The sequence below is a fragment of the Lynx canadensis genome, chromosome F2 (assembly GCF_007474595.2).
Source record: "Lynx canadensis isolate LIC74 chromosome F2, mLynCan4.pri.v2, whole genome shotgun sequence".
Lineage (NCBI taxonomy): Eukaryota > Metazoa > Chordata > Mammalia > Carnivora > Felidae > Lynx > Lynx canadensis.
This window is the reverse complement of record NC_044320.2, coordinates 58,444,152-58,465,992: the sequence shown is the minus strand read 5'-3', so window position 1 is coordinate 58,465,992 and position 21,841 is coordinate 58,444,152. Positions and strand designations below refer to the sequence as shown.

Below are 21,841 nucleotides of genomic sequence, written 5' to 3'. Positions count from 1 at the left end.
TTGCCGAACAATAATAAGTGTCGTGTCTGTGTACCACATCTTATTGATCTGTTCATCGGCTGATGGGCATTTGGTCTGTCCCTGCACTTTGGCTATTATGAATAATGGTGGTGTGGACATTTATGTACAAGTTTTTGTGTGAACATATGCTTTCATTCTTTTGTGTATATACCCAGGAGTGTAATTGCTGGGTCATAGAGTAACTCTAACGTTTAACTTTTCTCAAAAAACTACCCAACTTTGTTCCCAAGCAGCTCCATCATTTTATATTACAAAAAGCAATGTATTAAAAAAAAAAAAGCAAAGTATGAGGGCTCCAGTTTTCCCCACATCTTCATCAACACTTGTTATTGTCTGTTTTTTCATTTTTTTCCCCCTGATTATAGCCATTTTAGTGAGTGTGAGGTAGTACCCAATTATACAGAGACTACGCTCAATGCTGTGCCTCTGGTTACGTAACTGAGCAGTTACAGCAATTTCAGTTGCATGTGAGGCACATTTAAAATTAATAGGAAAATATTTAAAGAGAGCAAAGCATGAAAGGAGCAGAGGAATGAAGTCCTGATATATTCTCCATTACACTGAAACCATTTAGTAATAAGCAATTAGAATTCACATGTCAAAGATTTTTAAACCAGATTTGGCTTTCATGACTCAGGATTGAAGTGATAATGTATACCGGGGAGAAGTGAGATATCATTCGGTTTTATTTTACTGTAAAGACTGCATGAGAGGTGAGGCCTTTATTTCCACATTTTATTGATCTGTTCATCAGCTGATGGGCATTTCCATGCGCATGCTGATCACTGACTGGAAATGTCGCAGGTAATTGTTCTTATACATTCTTCCTTTTGGGCCACACTTGACCATACTTATTCAAGTTTTATTTATCTGTTTATTTGTGTGTTTTTTGAATAAATAAATAGTTGTCTGCAAGCTAATCTTTCTTTGTTTGATGTTATAGGTTCAGTCGGCAATGTGTTGTTGACAAGGACAAAAGGAATCAATGTAGATATTGTCGATTAAGAAAGTGTTTTAGAGCAGGAATGAAAAAAGAAGGTAATAATATATATATACATATAATATATACGTAATAACATATATAATGACAATTATTTAAGCAAAAGTGTTAAAAAATATACATCTTCATTTAATCACAATAACCTTTTCACCTGTGTTCTGAATTGCCTAAATGAAGAATCTATAATTCCTTGAGTGTAAGAATTTACCCAAGAACACTGACACCTAGTCTCTGATGACTGTCTGATTCTAGAAACTATTATCTCTATTACTGTCTTATCCCTGGAAACAAAATTATCATCTAAATAATATTCGAATACCACGTTCCAAAGATAAATGTCAAAATTGATTAATAGGTTGAAGTTACAAATGTATTTTTAAACACATATTTATTGTCAATAGCAACTGAATATCTTTATTCATTTCATCAACATTGACTAAACATGAGCTTTTTGCTCATTCGTTTGTTTATTTAAGAAATATTTATTGAGCACTTCTTTCTAAAAATTGTTCATGGCGTTAAGGCTGCAGCGGTGAACATAACAGAAAAAAAGAGTCCTTCCTCTCAGGGAGCTTACATTCTATTGAGGAACAGAGACAATGGAGTAGACACTCTATTTTAGTGTGCATTAATTGCATTTCAAACATAGTAAATAATCTGATTATACTATCCTACATCCTAAATATGGTTATTTATTTTTTATGTTTATTTATTTCGAGAAGAGACAGACAGCGAGAGCAAGCACAAATGGGGGAGTGGCAGAGGGAGAGGGAAAGAGAGAGAATCCCCAAGCAGCCTCCCTTAGCACAGAGCCCAACATGGGTCTTGAACTCACCAACTGTGAGATAGACTTGAGCAGAGATCAAGAGTCCAGTGCTTAACCGACTGAGCCACCCAGGCACACCCCCTAAATATGGTTAATTCAGAAACAAATCTGGGGGATTTGTTGGGATGAGCCTCTGCAAGATTTTATGCTTATTCAGTTTTGTCACAGGCTTATGCCTATCATAGACGAAGAAATATTTTTCAGAACTATTTTACAAACCATAAAAATTAAATCAGGTTAATACACTACAGAAGTATACCTATCTTGAACATAACTCATTTTTTCTTTGTCACAATATTTTAAAGAGACAAAAAATTCCATTAGTTTCATTCAGACTGCTAATCTCAAAAAAAAAGGCAAAATAAAGTTTACAGAACTAAGGGAGAAGCACCTTGTCATTACAAAATGACTTATTTCTAATGGCATATTCAGTAGTTTATGGGATTAATTATATACTCTGTCAGTCAACTTCACCTATTTCTACATGAACCCCAGCATTACTCCTACAAAAGTATAAGCAAGTCTCCATCCTGTATTTCCTTTAAGAGTGTACAGGTTTTGAAATAAAATTACTTTCAAAAATAGTTAAATCATGTCTTCTATTGCTCATAGAATAATGCATTGTTGTTGTTTTTTTCCTAAATAGACTAGGAAGTAACTTTTGGGTTTCAAAGTAGATATATTTCTCTTCTTTACAGTAATAGCATAATATCAAAGTTAGTTAGATGGAAACATATATAAACATGGTTTTATGTCAAAAATGATAGCAGTAAGAAGATGACAAATGTTCAGAATTTCTTTTGGCATGTTTCCAAGGGTTGATCATGTAAATGAAATTCATAAAATCATAGCTTACATTTTAATTTTTTATCTCCACATATGCATTTCCACATGAGTCAGTCTGGGCTACAAATCAATGACAATTTCTGTGGGAGAAAAAAAGGAGTAAGCTACCAGTAAATATGATTTTAAAATAAAATATTAATGATTCACTCCAACTTAAACACTACTCACTCTTAAAGGCAAAAGTCCAGTATATTCTCTTCCAAATTAATGAGTTGGTGGTTAATAGTACGTTTGGGTAGATAGTAGATTTTGGCATAGGAACTGATGAATCTCTTTAGTATTAAGGAGAATAATTGCATAAAAAAATCTAATAGTTTAATGTCTTAGCTCTCCAGCAATACAGAGTAGCATATTGATCTAAAAAGATTTAAGGACTATAGGCCTTGTTTTTGTTCTTTTTGGTTAACAGAAGATAAATTTATCTACTAAGTTTTAAACACTAACTTTGATATTTGACTTGTATTTTTCTTTGTATGACACGTATACAAGGTAATACTCCCTTGTTCACTCTTCCTTATGTTTAAAATGTAGTTTTCAATAAGGAATTTGGCTCTCTCTTAGAAGCTTTTTGTATAATACTTAAGAAGTCTTCATCTTTCCAAAATGCTGATGTTCAAAACCTCATTCTTCTCGGGAGAGACCCCTTGCTGCAACTTTTGCTTTATTAATGTTAGTAAACTGTCCCAAGGACATGGTTTCACAAGAGATTGTAAGACTGCAAGCTTAAATTCACCTTCACTAAATAAATTTAATTTCCATTTTGGCTAGTGTTTAAGGAAAAAAAAACGAATATGGAAGTTTCAAAATCTATGACTCATATCTTCTAACAGTGGATACACTCTCTGACTTGGTCAATCTTATGGCGATACTCTTCATCTACTTATCTTATGGTTTTATTAACTTTGAGAGAATGGAAAGTCATCCTGTTATACAGCGTGGCTAACTGGCTGACCCAACACTTTGTGACACGCATGCAACCATGAAGTTTCAAAAGGCAGTATTTTATGAGCTCTATTGACAGGCCTGGCTTTCTACTTTTTTGAAAGCAGTACAGAATGAAACATATTTTCAGTCATACTTCCCCCTCTGTCTTAACCCCTTCCCCGGTCTTTAAGAAATATCCATTTTTACTTTTTATTGCTATTTTTTAATCTTTAAACTGTATGTCCTGACGCGGACTGAAGAGAACTGACCAGTGAATACTGTGATTTTCTTCCCTAGCTGTGCAAAATGAACGTGATCGAATAAGCACCAGAAGGAGCACATTTGATGGCAGCAACATCCCCTCCATTAACACACTGGCACAGGCAGAAATTCGGTCTCGCCAGGTATGCAATGCACACCGGTACTCAATCCTGTTTAAAAGAATCAAATGTCTGTTTAGGCATAATTCTAAAATAATCCACGTTCCTTTACATGTGCTCACTACTTAAATCAGTTGCAGTTTTACTTTGAAAGTATTAGGTGGACTGTTGACTTAATTTTGACTTTCCCTGGACAACTTCCTGTTTTTAAACAGAAAAAAAAGAAAAACCAAAATGCATTTCAGTGCACTATTGTTCAGTAAAAGTTAGCTTATGAGATTGATTTAAAATTCTGAATGAGGAGCACAGTGTTCTGGGGGCACTGTCTTGTTTCACTGATTAAATCTGTAAAATTGGTTACTGTGGCTTTTTGGGAGTTTGGTTGAGACCTATCATCAGAGCTTGCTTCCTTGAAAATGGTTTCTGGACTCAAGAACTCATCTTGGCGTCAGCTTTGGAAACAAGTATTTAAGAGAAGAGCCAGAATTCAGAAGCCAATGGAGAAAGAGTTTATTATTTTAAACTTCTAGAATGAGAATATCAGTTCCAAAGTTTAAAAAATGTCTGTCATTAGTTATATACATAAAAATAAATCGTTTAAAATTAAGATGAAGAAATCTTTTGAAGACAGTTTATTTTGGCATTGCTGCATTAGAAAAGTTAATGGTATTTTTCTATTGTAAAGCAAATTATGAAATAGCTAACTATTAATCGGGTCCTATAACGAGTCAGTGCAACTACTTTCGTTTTTAATAGCATGAGAGTAGTATGATCAGGCTAACATCACCATTATCATCAGTATTTGAAGATTACTTGATAGTCGTATAGAGCATTTATGAAATGGCTTAAAGGGAAGCTGGGAGGAAATAAACATACACATAGAAAGACATGTGTACCACAGAGACACATATTCAAAAATTAAGTTTATAAGGACTTTTAGAAAGAGATTTTCTTTAGTAGAAAAGCATTTTGAAGCCACTTATATTTTATATAGTTCAAAATTATATATAGTTCAAAAACTTTTTCATTCCATGTTAAGCTTTTCAATGTTGCTGAGTCAAAAGTTGTTTTTTTTAATTTTATGTTGATGGGCTTTTATTTACTGCAGTTCTGGCTTCTCGTCTAAATCTTTTCTCCTCAGTTTGGTAAACTGTATCCACTGGAAACGTTTTCTTCGGATATTTTTAAAAGTTAAAGGTGGGCTTTCTTAGTGGAAATATCATTTTTTAATTAAAAATAAAATCGCAGAGTGTATTTCAGGTGAATACTGCATATCTTCCTGTATAGTCATTTTGAATTAGGAAACTCCCTGAAAGTTGAGTAACTTATTTTATGGGTTTGCCAGTAAAAGAAGGTAGTGCTCCCAGAGCCATGGTACTGTGTTTTCAATTTAACTTGTACTGGTTGGTATTTTTTTTTCTCAATTTTAAAATGTTTCATATATTTCAAGATACTGTGGCAATGATAGTGTCCACTTCAAAGGTGTTTACTTATTGGAATCATAGAAAAAAGAGAAATGGTACTCAGGTGTTATTTGAAATGATAAATTAATGTAATCTTCTTAATGCCAGATCTCAGTCTCAAGCCCTGGAGCAAGCACTGACATAAATGTTAAGAAAATTGCAAGTATCAGTGATGTCTGCGAATCTATGAAGCAGCAGCTCTTAGTCTTGGTGGAATGGGCTAAATATATCCCCGCCTTCTGTGAGTTACCGCTGGATGACCAGGTATAAGTTAAAGATTTTACGAATGCTTTCAGAAATGATTTTTGAACTTTGCCCAGTTTATGTGTTTTTTAAATTATATTTAAAATAGGTTTACCATAGTTGACAAGTTAAATTATCTTGTGAGGGAAAGATTGGCTTTCTTGTCCAGTCACCTTGTTCTATTAAGAGGCACAACTGTTTAACTTCTGTGTTAGGGGTCTTGCAAATTTATTGATTGGGTGAAGTTGAGGAAGACACTGATCTTCCCTCTTGGAGTTGAAAAAGCTTAAGTGAAGAAGAAAAACAGGATAGCAAGTAACTGCCATTGTGAGACAAATGTCTGGGAGGGAAAAGGTATACTCTCCTGTCTTGGTGTATCTTGGAAGGCGCCATATAAAATTCCATGGAAATACCAGGCCACTCCTAGACAGAAACCTCACAGGTTGTGTTGGTGTCTTGGTAGGAACTCTATGCAATTAACATAAAATTTTGCCTTTCATGTTGTCAATTCTATCCTAGCATTTACTGTATAAAAATATGGGTTCGGCAAAAACATCTCTAGAATCATGCTCTGAAGTCTACAGATTTCAATAGTATTTCAGACACAACAAACTTTTCCTAATACATATATTTTGGTATTTTGTCATATATACATTAAGACATTTTAATGAATAGTTAAGAATTTTAATTTCCTAGTCTGTGAAAATTAGATTATTAGCTTCAGATTCATTTTTAATGCCTCCATTTAAATAGTTTATAATATTTTGTAGATGCATATAATTTGAAAATTTTTAATTCCCCACACTGAGTAAACCATGATATGTATTATGCCCAGTGTATATTTTTATACCCTCTGGCCATGTTCTTTATCACTGATATACAAAAACAAACAATTAAAGGGAAAGGTGCATTTTGATTGTTTAAAAATCAGAGAAGGGCAAAATATTTATACAACTAGAACAAAGAGTGATCATAGGAAGTCAGAAGTTATATTTCTAGGACAGGTGAAATCCTGGTGACCAAAAGATAAAAAAATAAAAAAGTACTATGAATTCTGAAATCATTCTTAAAATGTTCTGTAACTGCCTTCCTGGTATGAGTCATGGTTATTGACATGTCATAAAGATAGCTAAGCTCAGAAGGTTATTTCAGAGTGAATAATGCTAAATTGCTAAAACATACGTGTCTCACCCCAAGCCATATAAGTAGGTTACGTTATTTATCAGTTTTATATTTTTATTATCACTCCTCTTTAAAAGTTGCTGACTTATGTGTGAAGGCAATGATTTAAAAATTGGAAAATTAAAATCTAGTAACCTGTCAAAAATGGTTTTTATTTGCTAAATGACGCTTGAATACTAACAATATAACATTACTAGCCTTGGACGGGCAAATGTCCAGTGTGGTTAAGGCATTAGAGAAGTAGCTTTCAGTTGCATTAAATATTACACTATTTTATTGAATCCCCTCAGGACCTCTGACATAAATGTTATTATCTCCACTTAACAATTTTTAAAACTGATCCTAGATCAGTTAAATTCACTCAGAAAATTCATCAAACGAATATTTATTGGGACTACAGTTCCATTTTAGGTTCTGTGACGATCTGGCAGTAAAAATACAGACTCATCATGATTCTCATAAAGTCTGCACTCTATTTGGGAGAGACAGACAATAAAAAAGATACAGATTATGAGTAAGTTAATTCTAGGTGGGGATAAGTTCTATAAAATGGAATGGGGTGAGTTGTAGAATGACTGTGTTGGAATGGCAAGACATACTTTAAATTGGGGATCAGTGACTTTTCCTGAGACCTGAATGACAAGGGACCAAACATACCAACATCTGAGGACAAGACATTCCAGGGATAGGAACAGCATGTTCAAACGCTCTGAGGCAAGTTGAAATAATGAGTGCAGAGAAAAGAGAACAAGAGAACAAGGGATATCATAAGCTGAGATCAGAGAAGGCGGGGGGGGGGGGGGGGGGGGGGGAGGGGAAGGAGCAGGGGAGGACAAACCATTGTGCTGTTACCTAGGAGGCCATTGTTAACAACTTTGGGTTTTATTGTAAAGGCAATTAGAAACCAGTGAGGAGTTTTCAGGAGAGGGATGATAGTAAGTGACTATTGTTTCACAAAAGTTATCTGGGAAGCTCTGTCAAGAAGGATTTAGGATGGAGGAACCAGAAGGGAAGCAAGAATCAACCTATTAGCTCTGTGGAGCGCATTGTGGCAGGCAAGATGAAGAATGGCAAAGGCTCGGGCTGGGGTGGTAGCTATGGAGAAGCAGTACCCGGATTTGCTGTGCAACTAGAAAGGAATCAAAATGGGCTTTGGGTTCTGACGTGAACAAGCATTTTGGATGAGCAGACCATTTAGTAAAATGATGAAGATATTGGAGAAACATTACTTTGATGTTTTATATTTGGAATGCTTCCTAGTCTTCCTAGAGGTGATGGCAAGTAGACAGTTGAACATATGCATAAAGCTCAGTTGAAAGCTTAGTGCAATTAGCTTCAGTCTACAAAGTGTCAGCAATGAGGTTATCCATCCTCTTCTTAGTTTGCCACAAGTCCTTGCTTTGCTTTTGTTTATTCAGCCTATTATGTGTAATAACAGCGTGTTTTTTACATATGTTTTCTTATTTGGTCCTCATGACTACCTTTGAGATTTTTATCACTACCTCCATTTGACAGATGAAAACAATTGAGTCCCAAACATACTGGTTAACTTATCTAAGATTCAACAGGTATGACCAGGCAGCATTTGAACTCTGTTTGATTCTATTTCACTCCAGATCTATTTTGTTTGCTTGTATTGACTTCTAAGCTTTAGAAATTATGAAAAGTAAAACTCTATTGACATGCTGAAATAGAAAAATAGAAGGCTTAATGATGGCAAGCATCTATGAATATTATAGTTTATTAAAACCAAAAAAAAAGGTCCCAGGCTTAAAGAGCACTGAATTAATCAGATACATATTATACCATCTTTTAATCATTATATTTTATAATTAATTGTTAAACTTGAAATTTTTCATTAAGGTGGCACTGTTGAGAGCTCACGCAGGGGAACATTTACTGCTTGGAGCGACAAAGAGATCCATGGTGTATAAAGATATTTTGCTTTTGGGTAAGTTTTTTTTTTTTTTTAATTTAAGAAGAAATTATGCATGCTTCATCTTTACACAGGATCTATTCTGTATGTAGCAAGCATTCAAGACACTGTCAAATGGTATTCTCATTTCACAAATTGGATTTAATTAAGTATCCTCATTCAAGACCCTATGTTTCCTTGACTTCATTGCAGCGAAGTTCAGAGGGCATTGAGATGTTTCGGGTGCATTAACATTTAAAAATAAGAGTTGGAGAGGGGCACCTGGTTGGGTCAGTTGGTAAGCATCTGACTTTGGCTCAGGTCATGATCTTGTGGTCTGAGAGTTCAAGCCCCACATTGGGCTCTGTGCTGACAGCTCAGAGCCTGGAGCCGGCTTCAGATTTTGTGTCTCCCTCTCTCTCTTCCCCTTCCTCTCTCACACTTTGACTCTCTCTCTCATAAATAAACATGAAAAATTTTTAAAAATATAAGTTGGAGATGGTGGTCAAAAGGTACAAACTTCCTTGGGGTGCCTGGGTGGCTCAGTCAGTTAAGCGTCCGACTTCAGCTCAGGTCACAATCTCGCGGTCCATGAGTTCGAGCCCCGCGTTGGGCTCTGGGCTGATGGCTCAGAGCTTGGAGCCTGCAGCCTGCTTCCGATTCTGTGTCTCCCTCTCTCTCTGCCCCTCCCCCCTTCATGCTGTGTCTCTCTCTGTCTCAAAAATAAATAAAACGTTAAAAAAAATTAAAAAAATAAAAGGTACAAACTTCCAGTTACAAGTCAAATAAATACTATGGATATGATGTACAACATGATGACTAGAGCTAACACTTGCAGTATAATATGTGTGGACATTGTTAAGAGTGTAAATTCTAAGCATTTTCATTACAAGGGGATTTTTTTCCTTCTGTTTTCGTTGTATCCATGAGAAGATGGACATTAATTGAACCTACCATGGTAATCATCTCACAATATATCTAAATCAAACTGTCATGCTGTCCTTCTTAAACTTATACAGTGATGTATGTCAATTATTTCTCAATAAAACTGGAGGGAAAAGATTTAAAAATAAAAGAGAAATGTTGCTCAATAAACATAATAATGAAGTATCTTTAAATCCTATCAGGACAGATAACTGGTGATTTATGTGACCACTTTATTGGAGTCTCAGTGTTGTTTCCAACTCCTTCAGTGGCTGCTTAATACTTGTAACTTGTTTTATACACTTCCAAGGAACATGTCTATTTCCTTTTTTTTTTTTTTTATGGTATAGCAATTATTTTATTTTTTATTTTTTTTTTATTTTTTTTTTTTATGAAATTTATTGACAAATTGGTTTCCATACAACACCCAGTGCTCATCCCAAAAGGTGCCCTCCTCAATACCCATCACCCACCCTCCCCTCCCTCCCACCCCCCATCAACCCTCAGTTTGTTCTCAGTTTTTAACAGTCTCTTATGCTTTGGCTCTCTCCCACTCTAACCTCTTTTTTTTTTTTTTTTTTTTTTTTCCTTCCCCTCCCCCATGGGTTCCTGTTAAGTTTCTCAGGATCCACATAAGAGTGAAACCATATGGTATCTGTCTTTCTCTGTATGGCTTATTTCACTTAGCATTACACTCTCCAGTTCCATCCACGTTGCTACAAAGGGCCATATTTCATTTTTTCTCATTGCCACATAGTACTCCATTGTGTATATATACCACAATTTCTTTATCCATTCATCAGTTGATGGACATTTAGGCTCTTTCCATAATTTGGCTATTGTTGAGAGTGCTGCTATGAACATTGGGGTACAAGTGCCCCTATGCATCAGTACTCCTGTATCCCTTGGATAAATTCCTAGCAGTGCTATTGCTGGGTCATAGGGTAGGTCTATTTTTAATTTTCTGAGGAACCTCCACACTGCTTTCCAGAGCGGCTGCACCAATTTGCATTCCCACCAACAGTGCAAGAGGGTTCCCGTTTCTCCACATCCTCTCCAGCATCTATAGTCTCCTGATTTGTTCATTTTGGCCACTCTGACTGGCGTGAGGTGATACCTGAGTGTGGTTTTGATTTGTATTTCCCTGATAAGGAGCGACGCTGAACATCTTTTCATGGAACATGTCTATTTCCTATGATCTCATTGCCTATGATATGATGCAAAATCCCAAGTTAAAAAAAATTATTTGGTGACTATGTCTGAAAATCCTGATAGTTAAGTAGTAGTGCTGGAAGAGACAAAGTAGGATGGCAGGTTGAATGGGGGAAGAAGACACAAGGGAAAGCTTTTGTCTTCCTTAAGCAATTGCTTCCATCCACCCACCTTACTTACCTTTTAAAATTAGTTTTCCTGTTGAGAGAGTTGAGATAGCTGTAATGATTATTATCTCCACTTCTCTCTGGCTGTGTGAAATGATGACTAGATTGCTCAATATGTCTTTGTGTTAGATATTTTAACCCAAAATAGGAATAAATAAAATATGATATATTTTTCACATATAATATGATATAGCTAATATAATAGATATAGCTAATATCTATTGAGGACTTACTATGCAAGATGCATTCTCTAAGTGCTTTACATATAAATACATGCTATCTCATTTAATCCTCATGATAACCCTAAGGGATAGGTACGTACTTTTATTCTGCAGGTGAAGAAATGCAGGCAGAGAAAGTTAACTTAAGGTCACAAAGCTAGTAAGGGATAGAGCCAGGATTCTAAACCACATAATGTGACTGCAGAGACAATGCTCTTAGATTCTATTAAACACTTTCCTGCATTTATAAGACTGCTATAATACTGCTCTCATTATAGATTGAATACAGTAGACTTAAAAACTCAAATGTATTTGCTACCTATTTCTAAATTGTTTTACCCTGAATAATTAGGTAAACTAACTTTTCATAAGAGCAAGACTATATTTTTTTAGATCTTTTTACATGTTGTTGCACTGAAGATTGTCTTTGCCTGCAATGAAAGAATTCAGAATATTGACTTCTTATAAAATCAGAAAATAACAATTTAGCTGTTATCTTAGGAGCTCTAATAACTTCTAGTTTCTAATATTTTCAAAGCTATACTATTTGTCACTTACAGCCAGAGACATTCTAAATCGGAGCGTCCTTAGGGATTAGGGAGTCTAGTCTCTGTTCAATTTCTGAACTTTCTTGAATTCATCTACTTAGGCCTGTTAAAGTTGTGTTTCAAAAGTTGTTACACCTACATATACCTAGACCACTAAAGGAGTCCTCTTTTTATCCACTGTAAGCAAGAAAGTTTCTTTAGGTTTTGTGTTACGCTCATTAATGATTAAGACACTAATAGATAACTGACATAGTGGAAGGGTAATCATTATATTTTGTTTCTCTCCTGTCAATTATTAGCTTGTTATTAGTCTGCACTTTCGTGTTATCACTAGTGACTGAGTCTGTTAAAATGCATGTGATCATATTATCAATGTCATTTATCCTTGACGTGTTCTTAAGTTTTTCTTTCTTTTTTTTTTTTAATATGAAATTTATTGTCAAACTGTTTTCCATACAACACCCAGTGCTCATCCCAACAGGTGCCCTCCTCAATACCCATCACCCACCATCCCCTCCCTCCCACCCCCCATCAACCCTCAGATTGTTCTCAGTTTTTAAGAGTCTCTTATGTTTTGGCTCCCTCCCTCTCTAACCTTTTTTTTTTTTTTCCTTCCCCTCCCCCATGGTCTTCTGTTAAGTTTCTCAGGATCCATATAAGAGTGAAACCATATGGTATCTGTCTTTCTCTGTATGGCTTATTTCACTCAGCATAACACTCTCCAGTTCCATCCATGTTGCTACAAAAGGCCATATTTCATTCTTTCTCATTGCCACGTAGTATTCCATTGTGTATATAAACCACAATTTCTTTACCCATTCATCAGTCGATGGATATTTAGGCTCTTTCCATAATTTGGCTATTGTTGAAAGTGCTGTTATAAACATTGGGGTACAAGTGCCCCTATGCATCAGCACTCCTGTATCCCCTGGGTAAATTCCTAGCAGTGCTATTGCTGGGTCATAGGGTAGATCTATTTTTAATTTTTTGAGGAACCTCCACACTGTTTTCCAGAGCGGCTGCACCAGTTTGCATTCCCACCAACAGTGCAAGAGGGTTCCCGTTTCTCCACATCCTCTCCAGCATCTATAAGTCTCCTGATTTGTTCATTTTAGCCACTCTGACTGGCGTGAGGTGGTATCTGAGTATGGTTTTGATTTGTATTTCCCTGATGACGAGTGATGTTGAGCATCTTGTTATGTGCCTGTTGGCCATCTGGATGTCTTCTTTAGAGAAGTGTCTATTCATGTCTTCTGCCCATTTCTTCACTGGATTATTTGTTTTTTGGGTGTGGAGTTTTGTGGGTTCTTTATAGATTTTGGATACTGGCCCTTTGCCTGATATGTCATTTGCAAATATCTTTCCCCATTCCATCGGTTGCCTTTTAGTTTTCTTCATTGTTTCCTTGGCAGTGCAGAAGCTTTTCATCTTGATGAGGTCCCAATAGTTCATTTTTGCTTTTAATTCCCTTGCCTTTGGGGATGTGTCAAGTAAGAAATTGCTGTGGCTGAGGTCAGAGAGGTTTTTTCCTGCTTTCTTCTCTAGGGTTTTGATGATTTCCTGTCTCACATTCAGGTCCTTTATCCATTTTGAGTTTATTTTTGTGAATGGTGTAAGAAAGTGGTCTAGTTTCATCCTTCTGCATGTTGCTGTCCAGTTCTCCCAGCACCATTTGTTAAAGAGACTGTCTTTTTTTCCATTGGATATTCCTTCCTGCTTTGTTAAAGATTAGTTGGCCATACTTTTGTGGGTCTAATTCTGGGGTTTCTATTCTATTCCATTGGTCTATGTGTCTGTTTTTGTGCCAATACCATGCTGTCTTGATGATTACAGCTTTGTAGTAGAGGCTAAAGTCTGGGATTGTGATGCCTCCAGCTTTGGTCTTCTTCAAAATTACTTTGGCTATTCGGGGTCTTTTGTGGTTCCATACAAATTTTAGGATTGCTTGTTCTAGCTTCAAGAAGAATGCTGGTGCAATTTTGATTGGGATTGCATTGAATGTGTAGAGAGCTTTGCAGTATTGACATTTTAACAATATTTATTCTTCCAATCCACTACTGAAAGAAAGTACTATTCCTATTCCTTCAAGGGAAGAACCGTTTAAAATATTTATTTGTGAAAACTTAAATCATATCCGACAATCTTTTGTTGGGGTGCGCTGATCTTTTTTTTTTTTCCTCCTAGGAAACAACTACGTAATTCACCGCAACAGCAGTGAAATTGAGATCAGCCGCGTGGCCAACCGGGTTCTAGACGAGTTGGTACGACCATTTCAAGAAATTCAGATTGATGACAATGAATATGCTTGTTTGAAGGCAATTGTATTTTTTGATCCAGGTTTGTTTTCAGATTTCCATTAAACAACAATTAAAATGAAAATTAACCATTATTTAATATTGGAATATTTTCTCTCACACTCTAGCAAGATGCGATCTCTTAGATTGCCCCTTTTCTTCCTTTCTTAGATGCAAAAGGGCTAAGCGACCCGGTAAAGATTAAGAACATGCGGTTCCAAGTGCAGCTGAGTTTGGAGGACTACATCAATGACAGGCAATATGACTCCCGGGGGAGGTTTGGAGAGCTGCTCTTGCTCCTGCCCACGCTGCAGAGCATCACCTGGCAAATGATTGAGCAAATACAATTCGTTAAACTTTTTGGGATGGTTAAAATTGACAACTTACTTCAGGAAATGTTACTGGGTGGTGAGTACATTTAAGAATTTATTATTTATTAGCATTGCAGTCTGTAATAGGTTGACCTGTTTGTTTGTTTGTTTGTTTGTTTATCTTCTTCCAAGTTTTTCTATTTTATTTTATTTATTTGAATTCAAGTTAGTTAGCATACATAGGTAGTATTGGTTTCTGGAGCAGAATCTATTTATTTTTTGTCTGTGACATAGTGGATTCATTTTTTTTTTTTTTTTTTAACATTTAGAAAGTCTGCAAAACCCATTTGATGGAGACAAAAATACTTGAACATATTGAAATCCTCATTCTTACTAGTCTCTGCCGTCTTTGTCCCATGCAGTTCTTCTTGCCTCAGTTTCTATCCTTTCAAATATGGTGAATAGAAATGGATTTTCTATTTTTAGGACTCCTAGGGGTGTATTCTATTTTTCTATGCCATGACTCCTTTAAAAGCTCAAGGATACCAGCATTGCAACAGAACCTAAAAATATTTCTAGTAAATACCTTAAAACTAAACACTTTGCTCCTGAAATAATTAATTGACATAACACAATGAGAAGGGAAAAATGAGATTTCATTGCTGCAATAAATGTCAGGAATAAGTTAAGAAATCATTTATTTTGTGTTCTGATCTAAATTAAATTTCCTTGTAAAATCACTTTATTTTATTTTATTTTAGTTTTAGTTTTCTGGTGCTTAATGTGTTTCTAATGACATCTTTCTGAAATAAAAGTTGTTTATGCTATTAGTGTGATCCCAAATACTATAAACTTGAGGTAAGTGATTCTTGGAATTGCCTTAACAACAGGCAGCAAACCTAATGATTCCAGGAAACAGCACACAAGGTCCATTATTAATATACAACATAACATGATACAACATTAATCTAGCCAATGCACAGTGAAAGCTGACATTGTCCTTAATATGGCAGCAGTTCTATTAATTTATTTTTGAAATCCCAAAAAGCACTTTGCAAAAATAGCAATATTCCAGCTGTCAATCAAAGCATGTGTTGCAAGGTAAACTTGCTGTCGCTGATTAAATGTCACTAACGCAAGCATCTTTTTATCTTCTGTAGGTGCTTCCAATGACGCCAGCCATCTCCATCATCCGGTGCACCCACATTTGTCTCAAGATCCATTAACTGGACAAACTATACTTTTAGGTCCCATGTCAACACTGGTTCATACAGACCAGATCTGTAAGTATTTTGCCAACCATAATATTTTTTAAACTTAATTAAGAAAAAGTGGAATTTGGGGAAAGAATCTATCAGTACCCAGCAATAGCAAAATTTAGGCGCAGTTTCCTCTGTAGGACTCCACTATGGGAGATTGTGATATTCAGCAACTCCTTGTTCTCCTAGGGATCATGGGTTTGCTCCCTAAAATTGGATGTGAGTGCATAAAACAGAATGTACAGGCAGTCCTGGTTTGGCCTGGTAGTGCAGGGCTGTGAAAAGGACTGTGCAAGCCGGAAGTGTGCAAGGAAATCTTAATAATCAATAGGAAAATTATAGTTGATTGTGACCTTTAAAAATGTTTGCCGGGGTGGCTGGGTGGCTCAGTTGGTTAAGCATCAGACTCTTGGTTTCAGCTCAGGTCACGATCTCATGGTTTGTGAGATCAAGCCCCATGTTGGACTCTGCACTGACAGCACGGAGCCTGCTTGGGATCCTCTCTCTCCCTCTCTCTCTCTGTCCCTACCCTGTTCTCACGTGTGTGTGTGTGTGTGTGTGTGTGTGTGTGTGTGTGCTCATGCTTTCTCCCTTTCTCTATCTTAAAACAAACATTTAAAAATGAATAAATAAAAGTGTTTGCTGAAACATTAAGAACTCTCCTAACTACAGGTTGTAACTCTATAGTGAAGCTGAATAATAATAATCCTAATATCTATTTAAGACACTGTAATGTAAGCATTAGATACAATGAGAATTCACATGTTTTTGTTTGTTTGTTTGTTTGTTTGTTAAAAAATTATCAAGAAGGAGTGCCTGGATGGCTCAGTTGGTTAAGCGTCTGACTCTTGAGCCCCACGTCAGGCTCTGTGCTGACAGCATGAAGCCTGCTTGGGATTCTCCCTCTCCCTCTCTCTCTGCCCCTCCCCTTTTGTGTCCCCTCTTTCTCTCTCAGAATAAATAAAAAGGGGCGCCTGGGTGGCGCAGTCGGTTAAGCGTCCGACTTCAGCCAGGTCACGATCTCGCGGTCCGGGAGTTCGAGCCCCGCGTCAGGCTCTGGGCTGATGGCTCGGAGCCTGGAGCCTGCTTCGGATTCTGTGTCTCCCTCTCTCTCTGCCCCTCCCCCGTTCATGCTCTGTCTCTCTCTGTCCCAAAAATAAATAAAAAATGTTGAAAAAAAAATTAAAAAAAAAAAAAGAATAAATAAAAAAACATTTTTTTAAAAATCTGTAAAAAAATTATGAAGTATAGTTTCAACAGTGCGTCCTGCTTTCCTCTGTTCTAAATTGCAAGTGGAAGTGAGCATCTTTTCTATGCCTTGATGAATTTTACTCTTTTGGGAAGTTTGGATCAGCTTCCAAGATTTTACCCTTCGCAATTTCCATGTCTGAAATATCTCTGAGAAATTATTTAATATGAAGTTTTTTCACTAATGTCCATCACTTTACCTTCACTAAGACCCAGAATGCAGATTTATTTTTATTGTTTTAATTTAAATTTCAGTGAACATACAGTGCAGTATTGGTTTCAGGAGTAGAATTCAGTAATTCCTCACTTACACACAAAACCCAGTGCTCATCACAAGTGCCCTTTTTAGTACCCATCACCCTTCTAGCCATGTCCCCACCCCCCATCAACCCTCAGTTTGTTCTCTATCTTTAAGAGTCTCCTGTGATTTGTTTCCCTCTCTTCTCTTCCCCCCACTTTCCCATGTTATATGTTCATCTGTTTTGTTTCGCAAACTCCACATATGAATGAAATCATATGGTATTTGTCTTTCTCTGATTGGCTTATTTCACTTAGCATAACACACTCTAGCTCCATCCATGTTATTGCAAACAGCAAGATTTCACAGAATGCAGATTTAGAGACTCAAAGAGCAGCAGTGTCTGCATTCCCAGGGGAACTATTTCTTCTGCAGCTCCATCCATGTTCCATTCACTTCCTGCATTGTCACTTTTTGCTTCTTTTCTTTTATTTATTTTTTGCCAATTCTGTTTTAATTGTCCATTTTTTTGCAAAATGTCATGAGAATTTATCACTAGGAGATGAGGAGGCAACACAACTACACACTTAGTTGTCAGTACATGAACTGAATAAAATATGTTCAGTGACATCCCAGACAGACTTAAAGATGTGATGTGATTGGTTACTGATCACAGTACACATCTGTTACTGAGGTGATTCATGTAGACCGAAGAGTTAGCAGTGAAGTTTGTATTTATGCAGTTACTCACAGTTAATTGTGAGTTACCATGCTAAATGAAATTTGAGCCATGTTTTTGCCAGACTGGTGCTATTTATCCAAGCTGTAATAACTGAAATCCATGCATGTCAGATTTGTGCAAAGTGAGGGCCACTGGGAAAACACTTTGGAACTAAAATGATTACATAAATAGTAGGGGTTAGTAGCAAAGTTAATATGATAATATTGCAGATTTAACAAAAATTCTATTTTTCATAAGCTACTCCAGAGATAAAAATCTGTATTTGACAAAATACCTAGGATTGTTTCTGAGTTTATACTTAGTATTCCCACATTTACCTTTGATCTATCTCCTCTTAACACTAAACCAGCTAACTCACTGAGATTCCTTGAGTTATTGTGATATAATTATTATGTGTGTCTGTATTACCTACTGAATTTACAGTAGCCCTCAGTAACTAATTACAGTGTGGTTTCATGGAAATGTTCAAACAAATGTGACAATTTAGTGAGTACCACCTGACTGCTACCTAGTGGTGTAGGGAAAGTGGAGGCCACAGAAATGGGTATTATCCCTGTTGCCTTTTAGATACAGCCCCTGGTAAACCTATGTGTAAATAGTGTCCGAAACACGAAGTTCTTTGACTGCATGATAAAGGCAGAAATATAATTGTTAAAACATAACTCATATTATGGAAACAGAACTTGAAATGTGTTTGAAAGACATCAATTTGGGACCATCCTTGCAAAGCAAATGTTACCATGTTCCTTTCATAGTCAAGAGCAGACAGGGCGAGTCCAACGTCATCTCTCTTAGGGATTAGTTATTCATAAACCCAGAAAACAAAACACTTTAACAACATATTAAACATTATAGGCATTGGCTGGCAAGAACGTTTAACAATTCTGCTCGTGGTTGAATCTTGTACTTTTTAAATGTTAGTTTTCTAGTACTTTTAAAAGCATATTTGCTGACCCTAATCTATTTAAAATCACATCACATTTCTCATTTTTATTTTACCTCTTTCAACACAATATTTATGAGAATCCATTTGTAAAGGAAAAATTTCCTCTGTTAGCACCTATTTGGAATAGTTTATATTTTATGCAAAACAAAACATTACACATACACACAAAATAAATTTAAGTTCATGTGTATTTTCCTGGCCTTTTAGAGCAGGTCCTGGCAGTCTTAGATTCATCCCAAATATCCAGAAAAAAATTTTAAAGCAAATATGGTTATTCTTTTGTTAATTAAACTGTATGTAAATATGTTGTTTCCAACCATATTTAATAATATAAAGTCAATATGTGAAAGATCAGGCAAAAAGGAAGTGTTCTTATTTTTGTATCAATTTTTAAAAGCTATTTTGAAAAAAAAGTCTATACAGTTTGCAGTGCCTCAGGCTGATTATCAAACATTTTCTATTCGTTCTGTTAAATATGGAATTAAAATCAATGTGAATATTAAAATATTTCAAGTTTTAAAAAATTAAAAATCTAAGATAGCTCCCAGATTATTTTATAATATAGTAAAAGTTTGCAATAGGAGGAAATACTATTCTAGACAATGAAGTATTCACACTGTAACTTCTTTTTTCAATTACTTGGGCTTGCTCTTTGATGAGGAAGGGATGGGTGAGCTCAACTGTAATAGAATAATTTTGAAGCAAAATGCCAGTATTTTTCAGATGTTTTTAATTCCGATATAGGTTTCAAAGCACTTGCAAAATGTCTTAACTTTTTATGTCGTCTATTATGTTTGAGTCAGTGGAATCCAAACCAAATATATTTTATGTGCATTTTTCATTGTAAAAATTGTACAGTTATTTTCAAAGATTTGAAAAAAAACAACAACCTGGCATTCTGTTCATACTCTTCATTAACTTTTTTTCTGCTGGGTTTGTGAGAGAATCAAATGCTCATAAATGCTATTAAGAAAGACAGTACGTGACTATTGAGTGACTATGAAGAAGTTTAAGCATCTCTATTCCGTTTGGATGCTATCTGGGAGGGAAGAGGGCAGTGCAACTCCAATAGCACCTCAGTGAGCTCATAACGGATTAGATAATCATACTTTATATATGATCTTCATATATATGATAATATCTCCAAAGTGGAATAATGCATATGGGTGTCATGCAGGGCTTACTAGGCTGGGCCAGGGTGACTGTCACCATCACATACAATTCTCTGATTCTTTTTTAGCAACTCCTGAGACCCCACTCCCTTCCCCACCACAAGGCTCTGGACAAGAACAGTACAAAATAGCCGCAAACCAAGCTTCAGTGATTTCACACCAGCCTCTCTCCAAACAAAAGCAATTGTGAGAATATGTTTACTCCTGAATGGCACTGCGTAAATGTGAAAACTTGTTGGTCTTAAAATAACTCAGGATAGTACTTTTGGCAAACTCTTAGCCAAGGCTTCTTCATGGTGCTGTTGTAAGATGGTATCCTCTTTTCTTGTTTATATGCTCATTTTGTTTGTTGTTGCTATTGTGTAAAACTTTCAGATGCAAATAATGTATATCTGAGTTTCAATATGTTTGTATAGTATATTTTTCCAACTTCCCTTGCACTGCTCTGGAACCAGTTGAATCTTATGTACTACTTTCATTTGTTGTCTCGATATTAATTTAAATCTGTAAATAATTGCTTCATTGTGATGTGATGCAGAACTGAGTGTTCTTTTGTGACTAAGAATGGTAGGTAGATCAGCAATTCCAGATCAGTGGAATTGAACCATTTTTTTTTATCAATTTCAAACTTGCAAGTTAGAAAAATAAAGCAGTTGCTATAAAATAGGAAATATTTATTTGAAGAATCACTTGTGGATATCCAGTGGCTAAGAAGCATCTTTTTGGCCCACAGTTAAATACACCTCTATCTTAAGCTTAGAAAATTATAGTCATTCCGAGGCTGACTGGCTATTCCTTGTAATCCTGCCTATATTTGAAGATGTATTTTAACATAAAACATGTTTGTTTTACCAATCAAGATACAGGATAAATGGTAAAAAAGGAAACCCTTAACACAGTGTCTCAACCAAGAGAAACCCTGCCTTCTCTCTCCTGAAACAATCTGGTAGTCATCCATTGACTTGAATTTTAGCATATGCCTGCCTCTAGTTCCCAGGGACCCTGCAAGAGCAGTCTTTAGGTGATAAGCCTTGTGCCAACTAAAACGGCACCACTCTGGGAGGCTGATATTGGGAGACCAAATGGCCATTGTCACACACAAAGTGTCTCACTTAATCCTCACGGCAACCCGGTAAGAGAGGTATTATTGTCTTTCCCTTATAAATGAAGAAACCTATTGCTTGGAGGGTTGAAGTACATAACTGAAGTTTGTAAACCTGAAGAGCAGGACAGCCACCTTGACGCCCAGATCTGCTTGACTCTAAGGAGAATAAATCTGGTGTGGAATGAAAAATGTGAGCTTCTTACTATGGTTTTTAAATATATGCAGTTGATGTTGGGGCGCCTGGGTGGCGCAGTCGGTTAAGCGTCCGACTTCAGCCAGGTCACGATCTCGCGGTCCGTGAGTTCGAGCCCCGCGTCAGGCTCTGGGCTGATGGCTCGGAGCCTGGAGCCTGTTTCCGATTCTGTGTCTCCCTCTCTCTCTGCCCCTCCCCCGTTCATGCTCTGTCTCTTTCTGTCCCAAAAATGAATAAACGTTGAAAAAAAAAATTAAAAAAAAAATATATGCAGTTGATGTGATGACTGAATCCTGCCCATCTTGTTACCTGTAACACATATTTACATGTAATCAATGAGTGTAAATTTGTTGCAGCATGAATAAGAAACCACTGTTGTAGCTTTAATGTCTTCCCCCCAAAACAAAAAACAAAAAAACAAGACAAAAACACAAAACAAAACCTTAAAACAAATTAAAGGA

At 36.2% G+C, this 21,841-nt stretch overlaps 1 protein-coding gene across 4 annotated transcripts in view; it reads left to right on the top strand.

The window, feature by feature from the left end:
- Nucleotides 1-21,440, top strand: part of HNF4G (hepatocyte nuclear factor 4 gamma) — a 129,275-nt gene extending 107,835 nt beyond the window's left edge. For 3 of the 4 annotated variants that reach the window (XM_030304419.1, XM_032591942.1, XM_030304417.1), the window contains 8 exons: nt 965-1,059; nt 3,915-4,021; nt 5,569-5,724; nt 8,749-8,836; nt 14,057-14,209; nt 14,338-14,574; nt 15,638-15,760; nt 20,151-21,440. In XM_030304419.1, coding sequence (XP_030160279.1) covers nt 965-1,059; nt 3,915-4,021; nt 5,569-5,724; nt 8,749-8,836; nt 14,057-14,209; nt 14,338-14,574; nt 15,638-15,760; nt 20,151-20,272 — 1,081 coding nt within the window. In that variant the 3' untranslated portion in view covers nt 20,273-21,440. The remainder of the gene's footprint in view (nt 1-964; nt 1,060-3,914; nt 4,022-5,568; nt 5,725-8,748; nt 8,837-14,056; nt 14,210-14,337; nt 14,575-15,637; nt 15,761-20,150) is intronic. The other variant, XM_032591943.1, reaches the window with a different exon arrangement.
- The last annotated feature ends 401 nt before the right edge of the window (nt 21,441-21,841 follow it).